The sequence below is a fragment of the Cupressus sempervirens genome, chromosome 5, assembly GCF_028749045.1.
Source record: "Cupressus sempervirens isolate cs-2001-9-10 chromosome 5, ASM2874904v1, whole genome shotgun sequence".
NCBI lineage: Eukaryota > Viridiplantae > Streptophyta > Pinopsida > Cupressales > Cupressaceae > Cupressus > Cupressus sempervirens.
The window spans coordinates 349,526,787-349,548,030 of NC_143122.1; the positions used below are offsets into that span (position 1 = coordinate 349,526,787).

The 21,244-nt window shown below is 36.3% G+C and overlaps 2 protein-coding genes across 5 annotated transcripts in view; one reads left to right on the forward strand and one right to left on the reverse strand.

Annotated features, from left to right (window-relative positions):
• Positions 1-6,628: 6,628 nt before the first annotated feature.
• The window catches only part of LOC149556149 (Leucine-rich repeat family protein), a 177,644-nt gene continuing 163,028 nt past the window's right edge, over positions 6,629-21,244 (forward strand). The window contains exons 1-6 of one of the 4 annotated variants that reach the window (XM_089830279.1): positions 6,629-6,734; positions 6,920-7,152; positions 12,694-13,060; positions 13,169-13,297; positions 13,439-13,646; positions 14,585-14,731. In XM_089830279.1, coding sequence (XP_089686405.1) covers positions 12,863-13,060; positions 13,169-13,297; positions 13,439-13,646; positions 14,585-14,731 — 682 coding nt within the window. In that variant the 5' untranslated portion in view covers positions 6,629-6,734; positions 6,920-7,152; positions 12,694-12,862. The remainder of the gene's footprint in view (positions 6,735-6,919; positions 7,153-12,693; positions 13,061-13,168; positions 13,298-13,438; positions 13,647-14,584; positions 14,732-21,244) is intronic. The other 3 variants (XM_089830280.1, XM_089830278.1, XM_089830277.1) reach the window with 3 other exon arrangements.
• On the reverse strand, positions 15,796-17,047 carry LOC149556150 (uncharacterized). Its single transcript, XM_089785831.1, has 2 exons — positions 16,789-17,047; positions 15,796-16,342 (listed from the first exon to the last, which is right to left on the reverse strand). The coding sequence occupies exons 1-2, from the start codon at positions 16,899-16,901 to the stop codon at positions 15,796-15,798; spliced, it is 660 nt and encodes a 219-aa protein (XP_089641957.1). The 5' UTR covers positions 16,902-17,047.

Here is a 21,244-nt window from a genome sequence, read left to right on the forward strand (position 1 = left end):
TACATGCTTATTATGTGATTTTGGGCCTAAATATGTCAAAGATGCTTTGGAGAGTGAAGATTAGGTTGAAGCAATGAATGAAAAAATTGAGCAATTTGAGAAGAACAAGACTTGGTCATTGGTTCCCAAACCAAAGGATAAAAATGTAATTAGAACTAAGTGGGTTTTCATAACAAGTTGAATGAGAAAGGTGAAGTACAAGGAGCGAGGAAAGACTAGTTTGTAAGGGATATGCACAAGAGGAAGGGGTTCACTATGGTGAAACTTTTTCCACAGTTGCAAGGTTGAAAGGAGTGATAATTTTTTCTTGCATATGTTGCTTACAAAGGATTCAAAAAGTATCAAATGGATGTAAAATATGTATTTTTTAATGGAATTTTGGAGGAACGAGTCTATATTGAACAACCCAAAGGATTTGTTGATCCAAATAAAAGAAATATGGTATGTAAGTCACACAAAGATTTATATGGTTTGAAGAAAGCCCCTAGAGCATGGTATGACATATTACACACTTAATGGATGAAAATTGGTTTTGCAAGAACTAATGACAATAACAATTTGTATCAGAAAACAAGATATTGCCAATTAAGATTTTTATTGATATCATATTTGGAAGAAATGATTCATTAAGCAAGTCATTTGACAATCAAATGAAAAAGGAGTTTGAGATGTTAATGTTTGGAGAGATTAAATTCTTTGTTGGATTGCAAGTGTGTCAAATGAATGAAGGTATTTTCATTACTCAATCTAAGTATATTAAAGAAATTTTGAAGACTTTGGAATGAAAGACTTAAGACTAGTTGGAACAACCATGGTGATTGAACATAAATTGTCAAAGAATGATCATTTTGCTAAAGTGAATAAACCATTATACAAGTCAATGATTGGAAAACTACAATATGTTGTATATAACAGACCTCACATTGCATTAGCTATTGGAATTGTTGATAGATTCTCTGCTAATCCCAGAGAAAATCATATGATGATAGTAAAGAGAATACTGAGATATCTGAAAGGAACAAAAGATTATGGCTTATGGTCAAGGTAAGTGACAAATTTGAATACAAATGTTGATTGGGTAGGAAATGTTAATGACGTGAAGAGTACAAGTGGAGGAGCTTTCTTTTTAGGAAGGAGATTTATTTCTTGGACAAGCAAGAGGCAAAATTGTATTTCACAATCTACAACATAGGCCGAGTATGTTGTTGTGGTACTGAATTGTTCAAATATTGTATGGATCAAGCAATTGTTGAAAGGAACGAAGGAAGAGATCACTTAACCTATTATGATATATTATGACAACACAAGTGCTATTAACATATCAAAAAACCCTATGATGTACACAAAGACTAAGCATATTGAGATCAAGTATCATTACTTGAGAGAGCTAGTACCAGTTAAAGAAGTGAGATTGGAATATGTGAATACCAAGGAATAGTTAGCTAACATATTCACAAAGACACTACCTAAGAATTATTTTGAGTGTCTAAGAGGTAAGTTAGGGGTCATTCCCCTACCTGAAGCAAACTAAGCAGAGATGTTACATTGCATCAAATGTTTTAATCAAAATGTCATACACATTTATGTAGGAGGTGACACTTTAGGAGCTACCTAAAGAAGTGAAAAGTAAGACAATGAACTATGAACATATGAAGTTGCAAAGAGATAATGTTGAGATGACATTTCTATATCAGTCAAAGCAGTGATATGTAGATGTTTGTGAATGGTTGATGTCTTTTGCATTTTTGTCAAAGAGGGAGAGTAAGATCAGTTAAAGAGGGAGATGCATGCCAGTTACCATTCTTATTAGAAAGAGGGAGATAACATTATGTAGAGAGAATGATTGTTGTCAAGAGGGATACACATGTTTTAACCTTGTGAGGTGTTGTACCGAATTGATAGAGGGAGCATCCTGAGATTGCATGGATAAAAATCAGAATAAAACTAAGAAAGAGAGAACACAAACATGTAGGGAGTTGACAGTACAAGTATTGATGATTTTGTATTGCATGGTAACTAGTGAAGTATATGAGGTGTTGTCATCAATGCCAAAGAGGAAATTTGTTGGAAACTACAATTGGAGCAATTGTTATGTTGTCATTGATGTAAAACCTATTAGTAAGACATAATGTCAAACCTATTGGAGAGACATTTACTAATAGTGTAGAGTGCCATATCATTTGATCGATGAAGAGGATTTGAAAAGAAGAGATAGCAAGGTGAGCTAGTGAGTGTTGATGAGTGATGAGAAGTTAGGTATCATAGAAATACAATGCACACTTGATAAGTTAGTATTTGACAAGATAATGTGTTGTTTAATCAATACATGAAGTGAATAAGATAATTGGATGAATCTTAGAGTTTGAACAAGTCAAAAGATAAGCTTGACCTAGTATCAGTGTTGATCAGTCAATGAAGGAGCTGAAGCATTGATGATTTTTCACAAATTAGGTTTCCACTTCAAAAATTGGTGTCGAAGTGTTATTTTCATGTGTGGATGTTATTGTCATGTATGATATATTTTATAGTAGTTTATCTAATGGCAGTTGGCACATATAGAAATAGAGAGTTGAGTAATTACATGAAAAGTTGATTTGTTGATGATGTGCTACATAGACGGAGTGGATATTTGAGATTGATTAATTTGTTTAAAGTAAGAAAAAGTTGAATTGGTGCATTTGAACCTAATGATAATTGATTCACCCCCACTCTCAGTTATTCTAAATCATTATAACTATAAGTGCATTCCTTTTGTTCTCTATTTTCTTTTAATCGAGCAATACTTTTTGTAGAGTACATTCATCTTGTGGGTTAGACTACCATTAGGGTTTTTTGTAATGACTTCCCTTGAGAACATATTTGGTGTCATGTGTTGTGGATCTTGTATTATTATTTATCTTTTAAAACTGTGATTTTTATTAAGTGGTTTGGAATTAAAATTTGGTATACAACCAATTCACCCCACTCCTATCCCCTCGTTGTGCTTCCTCCTTTTGGGCCTAACAAATACTACTTAGCTTGATTTTCTTCATCCATGATTAATCCTAGTTTGCTTGCAATCCTATTTGTAAAATATTCAACATGTGTTATGCCTTATGAACAATTCATTATAAAGCCCTTAAGCTCACCAATTGATAAGTAGGAGATATTTTCCACAATAAGTCAAATTGTGATATTTCTATTAGGATTCAACTATGTAGTTTTCCGAATCAAACTCATCAAGTCATTTTTCACGAGCAGTGATTCACAAGAACCCATCTATCATGAGAATAAATGCAACACTTATCACTCATTGCATCTAGGTGATTCTCATAGAGGTGAAACATTGAGACTTTCTAGGTCACCCACCCAGTACTACTTAGCTCGAGTGTGCTTAACTGTGATGTTTATTCCACGATTAAGCCCACTCTCTTCTTGCAACCCCATTTGCAAAACCTTCAACAAGTATTCTACCTTATGAACCATGTATTAGAAAGCCTCTTAAGCCCATTAATTGATATATGGGAGAAATTTTATACAATAAGTCAAATTGTGATATTGCTACTAGGATTCAACTGTGTAGTGTTTTGAGTCCAACTCATCGATCCATTTTTCATGAGTAGTGTTTAACAAGAACCCATATCTCATGAGAATGAATTACTGGTAAGTGTTCCATTCATTTAGATGATTCAAATATGTTATTATCTTGACAGCTAATTTTTATAAGTAGGAGATATTTCACAACAACTATGTTAATATCATAAAAACTAATTCTTGTTAAGTAGTAAATATTTTCTACAATAAGTCAAATCATGACATTGCTTTTAGGATTTAATTGTGTAGTTTTTCGAGTCAAACTTAGTGACCCATTTTTTCATGAGCAGTGTTTCACAAGAACCCATATCTCATAAGAATGAATGAAATACTTATCAGTCATTTCATCTAGGTGATGCTCATAGAGGTAAAGCACCAATGCTTCTTAGGAGATCACCCATCCCAGTACTACTCAACTTGAGCGTGCCCAACTACAAAGTTTACTGCACGTTTAAGCCCACTTTGCTTGCAGCCCCCTTTGCAAAACCTCCAATAATTGTTGTTCCTTATGAACCATTCATTAGAAAGTCCCTTAAGCTCATGATTCGATAAGTAAGAGATATTTTCCACAAGAAGTCAAATTGTAATATTGCTACCAGGATTCAATTGTGTAGTTTTTTGATTAAAACTCATTAACCTATTTTTCATGAGTAGTAGTTCACAAGAACCCATTTCTCATGCCAATGAATGAGTAATAAGTGTTCTTCATGTAGTTTCCTTTTTGTACCTCGATTGCTGCATGCATATCATTCAAAGCTTCCACCTTTGCGTTCAAATCGAGGATATCAAAATTTGACTGCAAATTGTCGATGTTTGAATATTTTAGATGTTTTCAGCTAATCTATTTTGGTTGAATCCTTCAATTATTACATTCAGTGTTTATGTTCCCCATCACTTCTTCCATTTTTTAGTGAAAATTGCTGATTAAAAATGGCTGCCAATGCGAATATGGTTGTCACAAGAACAAGAAAAAGAACAACTATGTTAATACATTGACAACTAATTCTTGGTAAGTAGGAGATATTTCTACTTCAAAAAGTGGAAATAGAAAAACATTTCATTTTAGAGTGTAATGCCTTCAAGGACAACATGCAAAACTATGAATCACCCATCCCAGTACCACTCAACATGAGTGTGCCTAACTATAAAGTTTAATGTACTTTTAAGCCCACTTTGCTTGGAAACCCCTTTGCAAAACCTCCAACAAGAGTTGTGCCTTATGAACCATTCATTAGAAAGCCCCTTAAGCTCATGATTTGATAAGTAAGAGATATTTTCCACATTAAGTCAAGTTGCTATAGTGCTATCAGGATTCAATTGTGTAGTTTTGCGAGTCAAACTCATTGATCTATTTTTCATGAGTAGTGGTTCACAAGAACCCATCTCTCATGTAATGAATGAGTAAAAGTGTTCTTCATGTTTATCAAAGAAGATTCAATTACAATATTTGATAAAAGTTTCCTTTTTGTGCCTCGATCGCTGCATGCATATCATTCAAAGCTCCCACCTTAGCATGCACATTGAGGATATTGGATTTTGGCTGCAAATTGCATATGTTTGAATATTTTAGATATTTTTAGCTAATCTATTTTGTTCAAATCCTTCAGTTATTACATTGAATGTTTATGTTCCTAATCATTTCTTCCATACTAGTTTTGAGTGAAAATTGCTAAATTAAAAAAGGTTGCCAATGCAAATATGGCTGTCACAAGAACACGAACAACTATGTTAACACATTGACAACTAATTCTTGGTAAGTAATAGATATTCCCACTTCAAAAAAGTGGAAATATAATTTAAATTTTTTTAGAGCATAATGCTTTGAAGGACAGTAGGGACAACTATGAATATCTTGACAACTAATTTTAGGATTGAATGGGAGGACAATTGAGCAGTTAAGAGCACTCATGATAAAATTACACAAGAAAAAGAAATGAAATGCAATGCAAAAATTAGTGTGCGAGGTGGTCTCCTATAGACTATCTTTAACGGCTCATGATCAAATTGCACAAGAAAATAGAATGAAATGTAAAAACTAGCATATGAGATAGTCTCTCCCATAGACTATCTTGATAGATATCAACATTTCTTTCTTTCTACTTGTATCTTATTCAAGTAGAAAACTATATAAAGCTCATCATCTATCTAGTCTTCCATAGACTATTTTTAGCTTAATGGATGTCAACATTTCTTTCTTTCTATCTTGTATCTTATTCAAGAAGATTATATAAAGCTCATCATCATCTCCAATAATAAAAGCAAGAAAATATATAGAAATCAATCATGTTAAATATTTTTCAGCTTTCTTCCACTTGAATTAGATACCACTTAGGAGATACCAAGAGGAATGAATTCACTGAATTAGATAACAACAATACACTTGACGTAGAGGTCTTTATAAAACTAAAATTTCCATAAAGGCGAATCAAAGTAAGCAAAGCTCCGATATCGGCGCGTGGAGACGAGCTTCCCGAGGTACAATTAATACAATATTAATAAATCATCGAGCTCAAGTCCCACTGCTTTTCCCCGATATATGTATCTCTTCGAAAAAACTAAAAATGTAATTTCACCGAACTGTCTAATTAAGCTCAAATCAAATCAAACACAGCCCATTATAATTTCGTGCACCGGTAAACCCAATCCAACGTGCTGGATACGAACAGTATTAAATACGATGTAAAGTTGAGTAATCCCAGTCAAGATTATATAATAAATAATAAATAAATATATAAATAAATTATTATAAAACAGTTGAAAAAAAAAGGATTAGGGAAACTAAACAGCGGGGCCCACCGTGACCTCGGTGCCTTATCCTTTACCGAGGTCTCACGCCTACGCATCCAGGTGGGACCCACGCAAGGGGGTTAGATTCTACAAGTCTACGTGGAATTCAAGCTCGCTGCTGACAGAACCGCAATTGCCTTCCGAGTCGGTGGGAAGGGACTCCTGACCTCCGCCTCGGCAGCCGAACCTGAACCTGCCGGCTCGGTGGTGAGAAAAGCCATTTGCCCCGGGGTATAATTATCCAGGACAATCATTCTCTGCTGATTTTGCCTTTCGGCTCAGGAGGTGCAGCAGCGGGAGGAGTTGTACCTAATCGGAGTTATCTTGTTTCTGAATTTTCACGGTTCTCTGCATGCGAGTTGTAGGTAGAACGAGTATGTTTGTGCTAAACCCTGGCTTTTTTGTTGTTGTTGATTTTCTGTCAATTGATGTTGTTGTGCCAGGGGAGGGTTAGGATTGTGAAATTGTGTTCTCGTTTTGTTGTTTTTTGAAAGAGTGAGTTGTATTTTGAAGCTGATGACAATGAGGTGAAGGTTGATGTTTTTGTTGTCAATGCAAGGTTATTGTTCGGAGCAGTTCTTGGTAAGTAGTTTGTGTTTTCTGGCGAGGATTTTGAGGCGGATATGGAAGCCTGGATGAGTGATTATTCCGCGTTTGAAGTTATTTTGTGCATATCAGTGATCGGCAGTGGTTTGAGAGGTCTTGCTTGTGTTAAGATTTGAGAAATTTGTTGATTTTATGCTTCAATTTGGCCGTATAGTGCTCTCTTCATCGTTATAATTTGGACGAACTGTGAGATTATGTTCTCTTTTTGTTTGTTTGCTCTTCAATTGGTTGTATTTTCAAAGCTGTTAGAGATGAGCTTGAGCTGATTGTTTTGATTTCGCTCCTTGAAATTGTTGATGTCATTGCAAGGGCTATCATTGGGAGCATTTCTTGGTAAATAGCTTGTGTTTTTGGCGAGTATTTTGAAGCAAATATGAAGGCTTTGATGACTGATGATTCTGCGTGAACTTGTTTTGTGCTTAAATCGGATAGATAGTGGCTTGAGCCTTGGTCTTTCTTACATTAAGATTTGCGAATTTTGCCACATTTTGCTTTAATTTGGTCATATGGTGCCGTGATTATCATTTTTACATGGAGACTGTAAAGAGATGACTCTGAACGTTTCGTTTTGGGTTGATATATGTATGGCAGCAGTACTTTATCCAAGTATTTCATTTTCTCCGTGAACTTCTCAGTGTACCTTTTTCTTCCTCATATAATAACACGAGAAACGGTAGCAGAATGTAGGAAAAATAATTTAATCCAGTGTAGAGGTATCTATATCCGCCGACGGCTTGGCTTCTGGCTTTTTCTTGCTGGAATTCTGCTGTGGGCGTGGATAACATTTGTTTTGCGTTACGACACGGAGAATATGAACAGAACGGCGGAAGCATTTGTTTAGAAGTTGATATCTAGAGTTTTGTTGCCTGGTATTTTTGTTCATCATAACGATATGAGAGACGTAAGGAATTATTTTTTAATTGAGACAGAAATATGTACATTCGCAGGATAGTATCGGTTCCCTGGAGCTTATTGCTTGAATTTGGCTGAATAGTGCTTTCTTACAGAGTAATAAGTGAGAAAAGCGGGTGGAGTTGTTTATTCGTACTAATGAAATGCGGAGGAACCATGCGGAATTTGTTTATATCAGTCTCATTTTCATCTATCTGTAATAACATAGAAAATTCCAAACAAAGCTGGTGGAACTCTTCAATATAAGCCCGATGCATGAATATTTCTTGAAGGTAGCCTTGTAGAATATCCGATTCTTGTGACAGAGCAAAAATGTCAACAGAGTAGTTGAGATTTGGTTTAAGAACCTGAACCTGATGTTGTCATTGTGACGTGCTTTGTTCCCATAGTGACATAGAAAATTTGAACAAGTTTTAGGGGAATTGCTTCTCAGATGAATCTCTCTTCAGCGTGGGTAGTCGATTAGTATGTTGCATGTTTTTGCTTGAGATTGGCTTCGTAGTAAATCTGTGCCTTGCAATGAGATGAAAAACACGAGCAAATTGTTGGAAATGGTTTCTCACGATGATTTATGTATGCATTTTGGCAGTAGGACATGTATTTTGTCATATTTGATTGGTTCAATTGGTCTCTGCATTGTGTAGAAATTAGTGTTACACTTTACTAAAAGAGGTAGAGATATTTTTAAAAGCTTTACACCTTTAAATTGCTTGAATTTTGTTATACAATAATTCTATACCTCATTATTACAATGATAATATGAACAGCACACAGATTGCATACCATCGGAAACTTTTATGTAAGATAGAGATATATGCATGGTAGTCTTGCATGTGTTTGACTTGAAAGTGGTTGTGTAGTGCTTTTGTATCTCCTACCAACCCTGAAAATGAGAACAATATGGGTGGATAGGTGTAGAGCGGCAATACATGCAAAACTTTCTTAAATATGGTAACAATGTTTTTGTGACTTTCAATGCAGAGAATGTGCGGTAAACTTTGAGGTTTTTTAAGGCTTAGATGGATATAGGTAAGAGTGACTATGGTATTATATGCCTGAACTTGGTTGCATAGTATTGTAGTTGTCAAAATAAGATGGAAACTGTAAACAAAAGGATCAGTAATTCTCATTTACATGTGGAAATATACAGAATGTTGATGGTGGCATATTCTTTGTGAATTTGTCTATACAGTGCATCAGAGGGCCTTTCAATTCAGTTTCGTTCTAGATTGACAGTACTATCTCAGGGATTTGTGTTGTAAGGCTCCCTTTTTTGGTGTGAACGCCGGTAAAATGAGGTTAAGTCTAGTTTCTTTTTTCCATCTATTTTGGAGCAGCTGATACTATTGAGCCAAGTATTGTCATTAGAGTATGTATTTTACACACACACACTTGGGCACCTTAATTTGCTTTTCAATCCCATTTCTGTATTTTGCATTTGCAGTTGCTGCCGTGTGTGCATTTTTCAATCCCTTTTCTGTAGATTGTAATTATGAAATATTAAACCAGGAAATTAACATTCTTGTAAGTATTTTACATACACACACTTGGGCACCTTAATTTGCTTTTCAATCCCATTTCTGTATTTTGCACTTGCAGTTGTTGCCATGTGTGCATTTTTCAATCCCATTTCTGTAGATTGTAATTATGAAATATTAAACCAGGAATTAACATTTTGATCATTTTCTTTAATCAGTTCAGTTTCAAACCTTTACTGCCTTTTATTGGTGGCCAGTGGCAAATAACTTAAAGTTTTGAATTGTTTTAGACATGTTATTGCATTTTTTCTTGAATTTGTCTTTGTAGAACACCTATTTCGCAGTGTAACATTGAAAATGTTGAACTTTAATGCTCAGGATTTGGTTATGTAGATCATTTTTCCTCAGAGTAACATGGAAGATGTGAACAATTAGTGTGAAAAATTTCACTTTACTCTGGTACATGTAGCTGCAGGAATTTATCCAACTTAATCTGCATGTTGCATTTTTTACTTGAACATGGCTCTGTAGTTCTTTTTGTTCATACCTGCTGTACAGAAAATATAAACTCAATGGAAATTCTCTTTAAGCCAATTTTTTTAAAGCCACAGGTCATCTTCCATTTTGTTTTGGTTGAGTTAGACGGATAGGTCATCTTCCATTTCGTTTTGGTTGAGTTGGACGGATATCTTTGAAAGCATATTTAACAAATTTTTTTCCTTTACTTTTTGGAGTGTATTTTTGTAGACTGTGTAATTTTAAGATTAAAAAGGGAGTAGTCACACCACAGACATTGTGAACCTGTGCTGCATCCACCTAAAACAAAGCAAAATCCTTTCCTTTTTTGAATGTATCCATGTTTTTGGTGCATATACAGACACCATTCTTAGTTTTAGCTGTTTATGCATGCTTTTCTGGTTCAAGCAAGTGCAATACTGGCTTTCTGGGATATATGCCCATTTAACCTTGCTTTTTCCTACCGTGCTTGCCTCTGTGCCATTCTTCATCTTGAATAACAAATAAAGTTGATACAAGAGACTACAGATGTAGATCTGAAAGATTCTTGAATCAAACATAGACATGCCAATGGTTCATGATCTAAATCCTAGAAGAGCATAGGCACAATCAACATTCAATCATGTAGATAACGTGTTCTATAGGCTTCTTGCATTGACATGCTTGACTTTGTTTTAGGGGAATTTTCATTTCAGATTGATAGGTGCCTTTTCATGTGACCACGTTTTTTTCTTGCATTTTGCTGTTTAGTACATTGCTCATTTTTCAGTATACAAAAAGTGCACATAAAACAGGTGGATTTTGATTTAACTTGGCAATGCCTGTTACTTGAATTTTGGTTATATGGTTATCTAGTACTGTTATACCTCATAACATGGAAATCACACTGTGACCCATGGTACTTCATTGGCTGTGTAGTGCTACTGCACCTCACAATAATCTGGAGAATGTGAATTAAGTGGGTGGAAAACTTTGGACGGGTATAGGTCAAGTGGTGGTGTTTGCAAATTTTTCCTTCAAATTGTTAGCATATTACTTTTGTGCCCTGTAATAGAGGAATGTGAATAGATATACGGAGACTGGCAATTTTCAGAATAATTTCTTGAACTGGTTGGCACAATTGTTCTGTGCTTTTTATTCAGCAGAAGACATGAACAAGACAAGTAGTTTTTTTTCTTATGTTTCAATTGATTGCTTTTCAATAGATATATGGAGACTGGCAATGTTCAGAATATTATCTTGAATTGTTTTGCACAATTATTATATGCTTTTTATTCTGCAGAGAACATATGAACAAGACAAGTAGATTTTTTTAAATTTTTATGTATCAATTGATTGCTTTTCAATGTTTAACTCATGCCTGGAGGTACCTATAAATCTAAATGTCATGCAAATGCTACCAACAGAAAGCAACTGCATGGACATCTATAGGCATAAGATTATGGTACAGGGGGTAATTAGGTAAGCGGGTTTTGGTTTTGTCCCTAATTTTAGCAGTGGATGCTGTTTGGTAAACTTAGGATCTGTTGGTCCAATATGGGAGATCCAGGAAATCAGATTGACTGATTTTTAGAGTAATGCTTAATGAATAACAAGAATTGTATTGGACATCAAAGGCCTTCAAACTGCATTTATAATTGTAATTATACAGCAAATAGAACATTTTTCCCCTATTTATACAAACAATTAGAACTCCATCATTCATTGCTTCAGAATAAGTATCTTTAGTTGTCATGTTCTTTTGTCAATGGTTCTGTATGTGGTACGTTTGTAGCAATATGAGAAATTGCCAAGGAGCTGTACTACCAAAATTTATTATGTTATTGAAACTATTTTGAGTTTTCAACATATCAGAAAGTGCTTTTATCTTTGTGAAGTAGAATGTAGAGTCCCAATAGATCGACTATAACCTTAATACTAACTACATCATAAAATTTGTCATTTGTATGTTGATGGTGGATTGGTGTACACTAAATGCATATCTTTTGCATAAGAAAGTTCCGAGGGACTCTATTCTGTGGTTGATGCAAAATAATGGTTTGCTTTGGATACAATAGTTAATAGAATATTCCAATATTGAATTTGGTCTACTTGAGAATTCAGATTCCTTAAGCTATAGACAAGTGAGTTGCAGGCTTAGGGAATAAGCCTGGAATTAAGGTCACCGATATCATTTCTACATAATCCTAATTGCTTGGCAGTCTCAATCTGAAATAATTCATCTATGTAGCATTATTACACACTTCTAGTTGTTTAGTAGTCCAAATTTCTGCGTTTGAAGTTGACAATAAGAAATGTGATACTTAATCTTGCCTCAGCAATGGAGATTTAAACATGGTAACTGACATGTGAATGGATCCTTGTACTAAACTTCCTTAGGAGAAGATGTAGAAAGTTTTGTTGTATTCTTAAGGATATAAAATAAATTTGAAAGGTCGTACACTAACTTGTGTATATGCCTTAGCCAACTTATGCAAGATGCATACAATAGGAATTTGTTGTTATAACTAGCAATGCATGATTGAGGCAATCCATCTATATAAAATCTAGGGTCTGGGATGTCAAGATAAAGTAATAGTTTATCACGCATAATATAAACAGGTCTGAGTTAATGGTTACCCTGTTTTGTCTGGTAGAATCTTAGACAGCTTCCAATCAGTTTATCTGTCATTCTGATGATTACTGAGGCGTAGAGTGGTAAATTTGATTGATATTTGACATTATTTGTTGTAATTGGTAAAGCAAACTCTTAGGCCTAGATATTTCTGACCAGATGTCCCCGGGCATTCCATCAGTATTAATGATTCAATGTTTGCTGCAGGCATGGATGAACTAAACTTTCTAATCATGATGGATAATTCCTAGACCTCACCTAAAGTGGTAATTTAGTTGCCAATTGGGTTTATTAGATATACTTCTGCATCGAATCCAGAAGCATGGGTTTTTTGTAGCCTTTGTGGTCTGCAAAACTAATTTTGGTTCAAGAGAATATGGGTGGAGCTTGTTCAAGGAAAAGAGACCAACCAGACAGTGCAGAAGATCTCCAGAGAGGAGGATCAGGGAGGTCTAGTAGGAGTATCAGCCTTCGATGGCCAGTCAACCCACCTTTTCGTTTGTCAGGAGACAGTGGCAAGGGAAGTGCAAAACTTCCTTCTCTGATGGAGCTCTCTGTTCAAAAAATTTGTGAGGTAAGAATGTGTTTGTTTGATTTATTGAATAAACAATAAGAAGGGTTCCAAAGGGGGATGGCTCATGCTAAAATGAGGGAACGCTCTCTGTTTTGTTATTCAACACAGACAATTGACAGGTATGAATCCTTTGCAATGCTACCAAGAGATCTAAGCCAGCAAATTTTCAATGAGTTAGTACACACACAAGCTCTCAAAATAGAATCACTCCAAGCTTTTCGTGATTGTGCTCTTCAGGTATTTTCTTACTTGAGAACTGACATAATTGACATATCAGTATTGGCAGTTGGAGACATTGAAGCTATAAGCAAGGGATGGTATATTATAGGCTATGGCAAGTTATCTAACTATTGTTATACTTCGTTTATTTTCTGAAAGGATGTTTTTCTGGGATTCTATCCAAATGTGGAAGACTCTTGGCTTGAAATTCTTGCCACACAAGGGCCATCTCTTTTGGCAGTTGATATTAGCGGTTCAGCTGTGACAGATTCAGCGCTCGTGCGCTTGCAAGATTGTCTCAATTTGCAGTTGCTGAACTTCAATTACTGTGATTACATTTCTGATGTTGGTCTAGGATATGTGGCAGGTATTTTTCTTCATTCCTCTTCATCTTTTTTACCAATCACTTCACAATCCACGCTCTTTCCTGTTGAAGGTCAAACAGAAGAAACACTTTTTAAATCCACCCTTTTTCTTTTAGAGTGATACACTTTTCTTTGGGATTGTTTCCCCTATTTGTGATGTCCTTATTATTAGAACTTGATGAAATTTATGGTTTGATGTAAACCTCATTTTGGATCTTGTGCAATGTTTTGTTTCTCTTGATTGTTGATCATGCAATAGTTTCCTTTTGATTCATTTTCCCTCAGTAATAAATTGTAATTATCAGAATGGTACTTTCTGCTCTGCTAAAAACTAGAGTTGTCACATATTTACTGCTTTATGCTTTATATTTATTGTTGACACAATTACATTATCACGGTGCACACCAGCCTTTTATTGATAATTTTTGAGTCAATATTTCACTATTGTCTGTGAAACAACACATATTTATTGAAACGTATTTATTTAATTGGTTCCTTTTTGTTCAACTTTTATTATGCTAGTAACAATTTGTAGACTTATCAAAATGGTATTCTTCTTTACCTGAAGGCTGAAATTAGTATTTTTCCGAATGCTAAGGACAGACTACCATACTGAAAAACATTTTCTGAATCACATTTTTTTGAGCTTTGGGAGTCTATATTTCATAATCACATTTGGATTAATATAATCACTACAATGTCCTGCATACACCATGATTTGACATGCACACTCATTTCTGTGAAATCAGTGGCAGTTGATTTATTGCTTCTATAGTTCCAAGAGTTCAGAATATGTTCAATGGTTAGGACCCTAATGTCTGTTTTGATAGTTATGGCTAAATTTCTTATGGGTTAAATAACTTAAATTTCTTGAAGTGGGGTGCTTTAGCTGGCAAATCATGAATTTCTGTCTGAAAAATTAATTATTTGAACTGCTCAGGTTTGACAAACTTAACCTCTCTCAGTTTTAAAAGAAGCAATGCAATAACTCCAGCTGGCTTGCATGCCTTAGCGGGCCTTGTGAAACTGAAAAGCCTGGATCTAGAGAGATGCACACAGATTCATGGGGGACTTATGCATCTAAAAGGTGAGTTATGTTGTATTTGTTATTTGGATAAAATTTGATGGTTGGATATCATTTAAGTTGAACTATGGTTTTCAGATTTTGCCTTCCAGTATCCATATATTTTAATTTGCATTGGCTGTCTGAATCGGTTGAGCAATTGCTATTTTGATTTTCCTTTTAGATGTGTGACAGACATGTTAAACAGATTTGGGATGGAGAAAACTATTAAATCATAGTGAAAGCTATATTGTACATAAGCTTCCAAAATTGATGATAGGTTGTGTAGATGGTCATTTATTGCATTTTTAGATGTTTATGTACTGTACATACCGATCAACACTATCAAAAAATGGTTGGGAGTTATGTAAGCTCTCATCATCTACACTGAAACAAACCAGATAAAACACTCAGACATTAGGCACGTAAAGGACTCTAACAAATTAAAAACAGAAATATATTATGGTTCCATATGTACACATCTGAAGCTCTATAATCATCCTGTTGAATAGTAGAAGCTGTTGCTGAAGAAGCACAAGGCGGAGGAGTAGGAATACCAACACTTGTTTCAAGAACACAATGATTCAATAGTCCAAAGTTCTCCCCACTTACAAAGATTCACCCTTTTTTTTTTTTTTTTGATTGGTAATAGATATTTTATTAATATAAAAAGGATTACATATAAGATTCGAATAATATCAAAAAATGATTCCATACCCCCCTGCAACTTATCAACTACATACTGCAACTAACCCCTTTTACATAATATCAAAAAGTGACTCCATACCCCCCTGCAACTAAACAACTACATACTGCAACTAACCCCTTTTACATGCTATCGTCTTACATACAAATTAAAAACTTTAACTGCCCTCCCCTAAAACATACTTTTTGCCAACGTACAATCCAAAAAACCATTTCCATATTATCCTATACTCCTTCTACACATAAATCTGCAATCCCCAACACCACATCCCAGCTGCTACCCGCTTCCACATCTATGCCCTGCGCAATTCCAAAACCAGTATCATTGTTATGGGAAAATCATTGTTGTTGCCCTCCTATTATGCTCGCCGTCCTTGTGGGCTTCACTTACAACGCGGGAAAGTGGTCCATTCCTCCCCCGAGGGCTGCATCTCCCCATCAAACTTGCTCAGCTCCTCCCACATTCTCTCCCATGCTTCCTTCGCTGCTTTGTACAGAGAGGGCTCATCAGCGTGCGCCTTCCACCTCAGGAATGGAATATAGCCATATTGCTTGCCTTCATCTTCATCCTCGAAGCATTCTGTGAAATTTGAGCCTATTCCTGGAACAGACCACTCCAATATGGAATCCAATCCTCCCAATATATCCTTAGCAAATAGAGTCTTTGCCACATATTTTACCTCCTCTGTGGATTTGTTTAGTTCCAAGCCCCATGTAACCACCATGGCAATTACGTCAAAATTTGACCGCCGCTTGATTGCTCTCTCTTGAAGTTGCTTCCTAATCACCTCCAACACCACGTCAACCATGGCATCCGTTTTGATCTTCAACAAACCCTTCATCCTTTCTTTGCTGACTGGGCCCTTAAACGCCTTCATTTCCTTGTTGGAGTCCAATGAAAATGACGCTTCCATTTTGTATTTCAACCGCCTGTTCTCATAGTTACACCACCCTGGGGGACGGGGGGACGGCGAAACAGGGGGACAAGTTTCCGGGACGGGGGGACAGAGGGGCCTTAATTTGGGGACGGCAGGGGGACGGTGGGGGGACGGCGGCAGGGGACAAGAGGGGTGTATATATCTATGCATATGGTATTTAAAAATGTTAGTTATGAAAATATGTATTGCAATATAGGATGTAAAGATGTAAAAGAGTGAAGACTTGAAACATTGCATTGAATTGGAACATCGAACATTAAACATAAATAGTCGAATTTGCAAATAGTGAATAGCAGGATGTCCCCCATCCTCGGTGGAGGTGGTGGAATCTAGTGGCACCGCTGGGGACGGGGAGACGGAGTCCCCAAGTCTCCGGTGCGTTGAAGTCTCCGAGACGTCGGGCAAAAAGGGGGGGGACGCGTCCCCGTATTACTATGCCTGTTCTTCAACAAACCGAGACTGCTGTTTTTTAAACAAAACTTCCTTATGCTTAATTCCTCCGTTTCCTTTCCTTTAAAGACATCTTTGCACATGTGAAATCCTCCAGCCATATCTCCTACTTAATGCCTACTGCCATATTTCCGATACAAACACTGACAGAGTTTCTAGAATAAATTAATTTTTTTTAATATACATCTCGCAGCTACCCATCACACGCTCCAACTTTATTATCAAACATCAACCCGCCATTTATAAAAGCTAACCATTCTCAAAAAATAAACTGACACCTACTAGGGATTCCCATCGTATCCCTCTTAAATCATTAACTTCAATTGCATTTACACGTCAAAATGTTGTAGCCCAATTGGCCAGCTTATCCGCTTCTTCATTACCTTCCCTGTACACATGATTAACCTTAAAATCCACAAAGGTATCCAACTTCTCTCTAATCCTTTGAATCACATTCTGATAAAGCCATGACTTCATCGATCCTCTACTTATGGCCTCAATAATCAATTTTGAATCACCTTCTAAATGAAGGTAACTGACATCCAAAATTTTTCACAACTGAACTGCCAATAGTACCACCTCAACCTCGGCCGCATTATTTGTTCCATCTGCCAACCTTTTTGCCACAAATCCAATGATTTCACCTTTATCGTTTCTAGCTATCGCCCCTGCCCCTAATACACCTTTGTTCCCTTTTGATGCACCATCAAAATTAATTTTAATCCAATCTTTTTTGGGCACAAGCCATTTGATTTCTTTCCTATCAATCTTCTTACTCCTATCTACATCACCATCGTTACTCCATTTAATTCTAATACCTATCCAATATTTTTGCACTCTACCATCCCAACTGTTAAAACATTTTGGAGGATGTTGAAGAATACCACTTGCATTCATGCATTCCTCGATAGAACGATGAATTCTATCCCACACACTATCCACGCTTTCCATTTTATCCTGAAAGATCCGTCGATTCCGCTCCTTCCAAGTTTCCCAAATGACTAAAGCTGGGCTAATTAACCAAATGTTAGAGTAAAAAGATTTTTTAAAATTAACTGGCCAACATTGAAAGATACCTTTTATCGACTCTGGGAGAGGAGCAGCCCAACACAAATTCGTCTTCAACCTCATCCAAAACTGTTGAACAAAATCACATTGAGCTAATAGATGATCTACTGACTCCGTTGCCTTCTTACATAACACACAATGAGAAGGACCCACAAAACCATATTTATATCTTCTATCATCCATTAAAATCCTCCTTTGCAAAGCCAACCATGCAAAAGCTTCTGCCTTTGGCAGGCATAATTTATTCCAACACAAACTATACGGCCATCCTTCCAAATTTGCCACATTTCCAAGCTGATAGCCCAGTTTTACTGAATAATTGCCACTCTTAGAGGCACACCATACCACTCTATCCTCCTTAGTACTCAAACAAATCTGCCATACCTTGAAAATGCCTTCCAGCTTTACTTTTTCTTCATCTGTCAATTGCAGATTTGAGGGATCCCTCCATACCCAACATGGGCCTAAATCTGAGTGTTTTTCCTCCACATAACAATCAACAGTTGATCCCCAAGTAGCCTCCATCACAGGAATCAAATACTCCACACCTTCCATCTCATTCAATTTATCTAAACCATTCCATGAATCATGCCAAAAAGAAGCTCTTTCCCCATTTCCAATATTCCATGAGATATGTTTGGTAATGATACTCCTACATTCCAACATAAAATTCCAAATTGCCGACCCTTTAGGGGGATTCCTAACTGTCAATATCCTTAATGGATCCCTTGAATCAACATACTTTGCTTGTAAAATTTTAACCCATGACTGATTCGGATTTTCATACATTTCCCATACCAACTTAGCCCCCAAAGCCTTATTAACATCTCTCCACCTCCTAAGACCCACTCCCCCTTGCTTCTTCGGTTTGCATAAGGATTCCCATGCTATCAAATGGGATTTTCTCTTCATTTTGAGTCCCATTCCACACAAACTTCCTCATCCTCTGTTCTATGTACTTAAGAACCTCCATGGGTATCTTCAAACAACTCATTGAAAAAGTCGGGATAGCTGATATAACAGTTTGGAGAAGCAAAATTCTTCCCGCAAATGACAACCACCTCCCTTTCCAACCATCTAAACGTTTAATACAGCCATCAATTAAATCCTTCCATAAATTTGCACGATTTCTACCTTGAAACAGGGGTATGCCTGAATATTTACTAGGCAACATACCTTGTCTTACACCCAAAATTTGGCATATTCTAGTTTGAATCTTGCTTGCTGTATTAAAAAAGGAAATTTCTGATTTCTGCCAATTAATACATTGCCCAGTCACCTTGCTATAATCCTCCAGCACACTTTTCATACATTCAGCTTCCCTGATACATGCTTCACTTATTAGGAAATTATCATCAACAAACTGCAAATGAGTCACTGGATCAACACCCCTGGCAACATGCAGACCCCTCCACCTACCATCACATCTAGCTCGAGAAATTGCTCTCCCTAGGACTTCTGCAAGGATGATAAAAAGAAAGGGAGATATCGGATCTCCTTGATGAATACCTGTTTCCATTTCAAAGTAACCTTGTGGGCTACCATTTACAAGAACAGAGATATGAGGAGAGTCAATACATATGAATAAATCCACTTGCACCAGCAACCACTAAAGCTAAACTTATCGAAAACTTTCAACAAAAAGGGCCTATTCACATTGTCGTACGCTTTACGAATATCCAACTTTAACATCATACCAGCTTCTTTGTTCATTCTCAATGAATGTATTGCCTCGTGGGCTATGATGACACCTTCAAAAATTGACTTCCCTGGAGCAAAACCACTCTGTTCCAAGGAAATAATTGAAGGTAACACCTGCTTCAATCTGTTTGCAATTCCTTTTGAAATTACTTTGTAATCAGTATTACATAAAGCAATAGGCCTGAAATCACTAAAAGTCTCCCTTTCACCTTTTTTAGGAATGAGTGCCATAAAGGTGTGATTCAAATCTTTAAACACAAATTGTTTCCTCCTAGACTCCTCCACAACTTCCCACAACTCATACCCAACAAAGTCTCATGTCTCTGGAAAGAATAAAGCTGGAAACCCATCCGGGCCAAGTGATTTATCCTTCCCAAGACCTGACAAAGCAGACTTAACCTCCTCCAAAGAGACTGGCTTATATAGCATACTATTCTGATCTTCTGAGATCAGCTTTGGAACATTATCCAGCAAACCCAAACTATCCTCCTCCAAAGCACCTTCCTGTGAGGATCCTATAAGGTTCTTGAAGAACCTGACAACTTCATCACTTATCAGACTTTGATCTGTTAAGACCACCCCTACTTCATTGTTAATAGAAAATTTTTTATTGGATGATCTTCTTTCCTTGACAGAATTATGAAAATATTTTGTATTTCGATCACCCTCCTTAAGCCATACTTCACGAGACTTCTGTCTCCAAAAAATCTCCTTTTTATATAAGACTTCCTCATAAAATCTCCTTTTTATATAAGACTTCCTCGTACTCTTTCTTCGACTGTTGTTCTTTCAAAAACAAGTCCTCATCCATGCCTCCACTCATTACCACTTCATTCACTTCCAATAGCTGTTCTTCCAATTTCAACTTTTCAGCAAATATATTTTTAAAGAATACCCTGTTCCACGCTTTCAGCTGTTCCTTCACAAATTGCAGCTTCTTAAAGAATTTGAAGGCACAAGAACCTTTACGTTTAGGGCCATCATCCACCAGCCTTTAACCAAATCCAAAAAACCATTAGAATGCAACCACATCTTCTCAAACCTAAAAGGAGCCCGATCCGGGGTAGATTCATTTCTAATGCTAAGACAAATAGGGAAGTGATCTGACCCTATAAAGGGAAAAATATCTACTTGACATAAACAATCCATGCTACTCCACTCACCTCCTAACAAAAAACGATCAATCTTGTCAGCTATATTAGTAAAACCCTTCCTTCGATTTGTCCAAGTAAAAACACCATTCATGAAGGGTAGATCCTATAAAATATTCTTCAACACAAAATCAGCAAACTCTTGATGGCTTTTATGCAAATTTACCGATCCCCCAAGTTTCTCACTCGGGGATAAAATTGAATTAAAATCACCCCCAATCACCACCAAATTATCATGCCACTGTAATAATTTCTCTGATAAAAGTGACCATAAATGAGATTTCAAGGATTGCTGGCATGGCCCATATATATTAAAGGCAATAAAACTCATATGAAACTGAAACGAAGAAATCTGAACTAATTGCCAACACGACCCAAAGTCAATCAAAGAAACACTTACAGAGGATGCTTTCCAAAAGACCCCCAAACCACCAGATGTACCATCTGCATCAACCATCAAACATTGCTATGAAATAAGTTTCTTGGAAAGGAAGATCTTACTATCTCCAGTTAACTTTGTCTCT

Excerpts from the sequence above, each read along its gene's own strand:
- LOC149556150 (XM_089785831.1), bottom strand. The coding sequence starts at position 16,901 with ATGGCTGGAGGATTTCACATGTGCAAAGATGTCTTTAAAGGAAAGGAA. Across the intron at positions 16,343-16,788 it reads CTCGGTTTGTTGAAGAACAG|GCGGTTGAAATACAAAATGG; the intron begins GCATAGTAATAC and ends CTATGAGAACAG.